The 6059-nt window shown below is 30.4% G+C and overlaps 1 protein-coding gene across 1 annotated transcript in view; it reads left to right on the forward strand.

Moving 5' to 3' along the window:
• Positions 1-3387, forward strand: part of LOC117177649 — a 32325-nt gene extending 28938 nt beyond the window's left edge. The window contains exon 2 of the mRNA XM_033368448.1: positions 1775-3387. Within this exon, the coding sequence (XP_033224339.1) occupies positions 1789-3387 (1599 nt within the window). The 5' untranslated portion in view covers positions 1775-1788. The remainder of the gene's footprint in view (positions 1-1774) is intronic.
• The last annotated feature ends 2672 nt before the right edge of the window (positions 3388-6059 follow it).

Here is a 6059-nt window from a genome sequence, read left to right on the forward strand (position 1 = left end):
AAACTTTAAGGATTTGCGGAATTTCGGGGGGCGGGGCCGTCGGGCCGTCGGGCCCTACGGCTGGCGACGGCCCTGTCTACTGTAATACAAGGCAATAAATGTTATGCGAAAAGTTTTGAAATAAACAAAGATGGCGAATTTTGCAGCAGTTAATTCACACATTTTTAGGAGTATTTTTTATTATTATTTACTAAATGTATAACTTGTCAGCGCAAAAATAAATAGTGGTAGTAAACTAAAAAAACTTAAAAAATACCAGACAATTTTGTACTTTTATGATTTATATTGGAATATAAAAGATACTCAATGATATTTATTATCGTACCAGTTTTTGATGTGCTTTTTAAGTTATCTCAGTAATGTACGGTTTGCGTTAGTTATATTTTCATTTTAAAAAATTCAGCCAAAAAATGAATCATTTTTTTAAACAAAATAGTTATTTTTAGGCAAAAAAATGTGTTTTAGTTTACGAAAAGACAAGTTTTTAATCAAATAGTTTATATTACAAGGAGAAAAAGAAATTTTTATATTAGATTATGATTCTTCAACCAAAAACATTAATTTTTAACAAAGTAATTGAACTTTTAATCGAGTAATTTAATTTCCAATCTGAAAGATGATTTTTCAATTAAAATTATAAATATGCAGCTCTAATATTCGAAAATTTACCCGAAAAGAAGAATTTTTAAACAAGAAGATTAACTTTCAAAGACTTTCAAAGAATTTTCAAGCATAAAAATAGACTTTCTACAAAAAAGGCGAATTTCTTACAAAATATGTTTTCTAAATAACTAATTTAACTTCTAAATAAATAAAGCAAAATTGATAATTAATGATGATTTAATGAAAGTAAACTGAGATACTCTGAATAGCCTGAAACTGTAGATAATGTAGAAATCACTTTTCTAAATGAACAACATATTATTTAATTAACGAAAATTTGAATTCCCCTGCGATCAGAAATCAATTTCCGGTTTTTTAAACCAAATTTCTGAGTCAAGTCGCCACCTTGCGTATGTAATATAAATTAATGGCTATCAAAAAATCATTTCCTTGACATAACAAGTTTTACCATTATTTCATTGACATTAACTTGTATTATTATATCTATTAATAATTAATAATCCATTAATAATATATAACAATAATGAAAATAATTAAATTTCATCGATTTTTTTAAAAACTTTCATTATAATTTAAATGTAAGTTAAATTAAAATTGTGCTAGTTTTTTATTTATAACAATTAAAACTTTCTCGATTTTATTTGTGAAGGAATGAGGATATTAGTAAGAATTATGGAGTGCGTATGATTGTAGGTTTTTTATGTGGCGCAGGTTTCAGCATTTGTAGGCCTAAGATATTTAAAATATTGCTAGTTTTTATCATTATCTGGTTGCTTGATTAAATTTTGTTTAGTTATCACGCTCCTTGTGTAATATTTGGTTGTTCAATTTCATAGTGGTTTTACAATGTTTGATTATGATCTTTTGAGTTATTGATTTATTATTGAATATTAATGATTTACAATAATAATAATAATAATATAATTTAGCAATTTTTAGTTTAAATTTGTAGTTTTGAACAGGTGCATTAACAGACATTGTTCGTAATTTTTTATTCATAAGTTCTAAACGAAGTCTTCTAAAAATTAAAAATTATTATTATTATTATTATTAAACTTAAACGTTAATTTAAGCTTTTCATTATTGAAACAATAATAAATAATTAATCAGAACCTGCTCATAAACACATACTATTTTTATTTATTTCCAGAAATCTATATTAAAATGCAGAAGACGGATATATCCGAAATCCGGTGGGTTGTGAGAAATGTGAAGCTACTTTGGAGTGAGAAAATTTCACTAATATCACCCATTTTTGACGTAAATGAAGTATCTCATCCACATAGCCGGCGTCTAATAATAACACGTACCGTTGCACCAGACACTGAAGAAGAAACAATTGAGGGACTTCAAAAATCGCCAGAAAAGGGATACATGTCCTTATATCTTCAAAATTTATTTTTTAAGAATTGTAGTAACATGCGTGATACTTTGAGTGTCACTTTTTCGCTTATCCACCCTATTCGAGGAGAAATACTTAGTCAAAGTGAAATCCAATTCGATGCATGTTCAGGAAATCTTTTTGGACTTGAACGATTCGTCAGTATGGAAACATTGGCAGAATACGGATTTGATTTTACAATAATTTGTAAATTTAGGAAACTCTGGCAAGATTTTAAAACTTACGCAAAATTTTTTAAGCAACAAATCTCTAGCGATATAAACTTATTAATAGTTGATGAAATCCAGACTTTTCCAGCGCACAAGCTAGTTCTAGCTTTAGGCAGTTACCATTTTCAAAAATTATTCGAAAATAAGAAGTCCATATCATGGCTAGCAATTGAGAAAATGAAACTTGAGGTGGCTACCGAAATGTTGAGATATATTTACACGGGTGAAGCAATATATACCAAGAAACTTATACACGAACTTTTCAGAGCTTCCATGAAATACGAAGTTCGCGGTCTCCGTTCGAGTTGTCAAAAATTCTTAGTGCAAAATCTAAATGTCGAAAACCTTGTTCCTACTCTCTTGTCATGCAGCGGATACTTCCTTTACCACGTCGACTTTTTAAATCAACTAATTTTAGCGTGCATGCGTTTAATTGTTGAAAACTTAGATGAGGTTGTTAAATTGGATGTTTGTAAAGAGTTAATTGGAAAAGAACCACAAATACTTACAGAGATCATAGCTCATCTGTCTACTTCGAATGTTCTAACAGATTCTTCTACTGAAGAAGATTCCGTCTGCTCACAAGTTAGTCAGAAAAGGTTTGAAAGATTCGTAAATAGCTCAGATTTTAGCGACATTATAATTCAAGTAAACGATCTAAAATATCCGGCGCATAAAGTGATTCTAGCAGCAAGTAGTCCAGTTTTCAATGTGATGTTTTCACACAATATGAAGGAGACTATTTGCGGTGTCGTGAAAATAGAAGACATAAGACCTGAAGTTTTTGAAACTCTTCTTAAATTTATTTATACTGACGAAATTGAAAGTCAGGATGATTTTATGCCGGAGATTTTGATTGCTTCTGATAAATACGAAATAAACGACTTGAAGTGGGAGTGTGAAAATATCTTGGGAGAAAAATTAACTTCCGACAATGTTATCGCAACACTGATATTTGCCGCTGACCACAACGCAGAAAGACTAAAGAAGAAATGTTTGAGGTTCATTACCCATGCAAATAGTCCCTTTTGGAGTAACAGTTTAAATTATTTTAACATTCCAAAACAAAAGTTAAATATTAATTTAACAAAATCTCATCCACACTTACTTTATGACATGTTGAAGGAAATTCATGAGAATAAATTTTCTTAACGGGAGAAATCAATAAAAATTTATTTTAATCAAATGTATTGTAACAATTATTATTCACAATAAATACAAAAAATATAACACTGTTCGATTGTTATTTTCAGCAGGTAGTTTCTAATTATTGAATAAACATCAGCAATATTCTCAAATTATAAATAAAAAAGACGAAGGTTTTTTCTGTCCTTTTTTTAGAATAGAAATAATTAGTTTGTTCCATAAAAGAATTCAATTGGATTATTCTAATAGCTGTCTTAAAAAGGATTAAGTTATAAAGTGTATAAAAGTCGAAAAATGATCTTCATTTTTCAATTATTCACTTTATTTATTACAATAAATAAAAAATGATTTTATAATTAAGAAATTCAATACATTTAAAATATTTGAGATACGATAAGTTTTTTTAGAGGGAAAAAGATTGTGAAATGGCAATAAAAAACCGCGTGTTTTTCTAGGGCGTGGGTCAGACTCAAAAACGGGTGGGTAAGATTCAAAATTAATTAATTGCAGCCTTGATAGTAATTTTTTATAGCCTGCATTCCAGCAGCCCACTGTTGTGGTTGATGCTGCTTATTTTATTCTCGCAGCCTAGTTCATTTGTCATTCTGGTGATCGCTTAGCTGACGAAGTCTTCCAAATTCCTCGCGCAACTTTTCGACAGCGTCGCTTGCCTGGTCATTTGCATTAGAATTTACAGGCATCAAATATGTCGCCAAATATGTAGAACAAAATCTCTCTCATAGGATTGCGTCCATAGTTATTTACCGTTCGTTATTAAATGATGGTTGGCAAAATTCAATGAAAAAAACTCTGATTTTAATTATGTGAAAATTATTACTAATTTTTATTTTATTTTTACTTCGCCTGATTAATTTCCAATGTTCTTGTGAATTTCAATATTCGTAAATCTACTCTGTTGACCTTTTGACAACGATACGCATTCGTGATTCTTAATTCCGTTTTTATGACTGAAACTGATTGATATCAACATGCAAAATCAGTAGTAATATCAATATTTGGCAATAGAATATGTTTATTAGAATGAGAATTCTCGAAAGTTAGACTATGGTTGGTGATATAACATTCTTAAATAAGACTACCGGCAAACATAAAAGTTTAAACGATTTGCGTGCAAATCACTCATTCCTTTCCACACTAAATTCCTTCGGCTACATAAAATTAATAAAACGAAAATTTCGCTTCGTGTTTCCCTACGTTATTCTAAAACAATTACTCGACATCAGCAAAAAAATTAAATTAATATGAAATTTAAAATAAAACGCATACGAATAAATAAATCCTAAGAAAATATGACGCAACAAGAAAAATACGAGGAGACATGGAAAAGTTTAAACACGCGTAAAGTAAATCACGTTAGAAGATTTCAAACATAAAAATACAGACACGTTTGTTTTTACCAAACTCAAATTAAATAGAAAGCGAGTCGATGATGAAGCCAATGTGAGTACCATGATAATAACACGTTTAACTAGATCCTTTCTTGTATATCCTCAAACAATGTCCCAAATTCTACAGATTTCAGTACAATAATCGTCCTTGATTGATAGTCGACCCCTACAGCTACTTCACCCTTCACATGAAGCAGTTTATGTTATATAAAAGCTCAAAAAGAAATTAGACATGGTCCCATAATCAAATTTCACTAAATTGATGGATTTCAAAGAGTGCAATTAATTGATGAAATCCGTTATTTATACTCGTCCGTATCTTATACCGATCGGTCAAGTTCTTCCAACTTGCTCCTTCAACTCTGCTAGCCCCGGTGTCGAATTCCTTCTTCGCTTGGTCAAAACTCGGTCTGGTTGTCACAGATGATTTGGTGTTTTCAATCGCAACAAAGTTACCCTAGATTTATATAGATAAGAGCCTTAAGCTTAAGATAAAACATTTGAACGATAACTAAGATATCTCTCATAAGATCGAACATCAGTTGGCGTAACTCTTTCGTTTGTTTTTGAGTTGCTCGTTAACGAAAAAGATGGAGTTAGTTTTATTTAGAGGGACTGCCCCGTAATTAAGGTCATAATTGCCCTGAACGCAACGATTGCAAAACTTGAGCGAGTTCACTAAAAAATTCAAACTTTACAATGAACTAGAGTGATCAGCGCAAACTAACTAACATGAACGAGAACGGACTTAAATAAATGCAACTAATTAAAATGAACGAGAAAGGACTTAAATCTAAAGCAACGAGTTACAAACAAACGATGATTAAACCTCAGTAGTTGGCAGTAAGCACAACTGGGCGATGATACGTTCCCGGGAAGAAGAGAAGAATTCAGAAAAATTCAGAATCTGAGTTCCCATTAACACGTGAATTTTCCCCCGTCGAAAATTCCACCACAGACTAAAAAGTGTATTGAGAGTTTACCTTGCACAACATTAATAAATTCATTTTTTATTATTTATTATATTATTAAATCTATATTTTGTTTAAACAATATAAAATATTACAATTTAAATTACTCCACCCTTATGACAGACAAAAACTTCAAATTTCCAAACTTATGTTACACAAAAACGAAGGGAAACTCTGCATGTGCACATATTTTGTGGACAGATTAGAAGCAATTAAGATAATCGAAAATAAAGAATGTAAGTATGGAATTGAAAATAACCTTGTCAAAAAAATAGAAATTTCCAAACTTATGTTGCAC

This window comes from Belonocnema kinseyi, chromosome 1, assembly GCF_010883055.1.
Source record: "Belonocnema kinseyi isolate 2016_QV_RU_SX_M_011 chromosome 1, B_treatae_v1, whole genome shotgun sequence".
NCBI lineage: Eukaryota > Metazoa > Arthropoda > Insecta > Hymenoptera > Cynipidae > Belonocnema > Belonocnema kinseyi.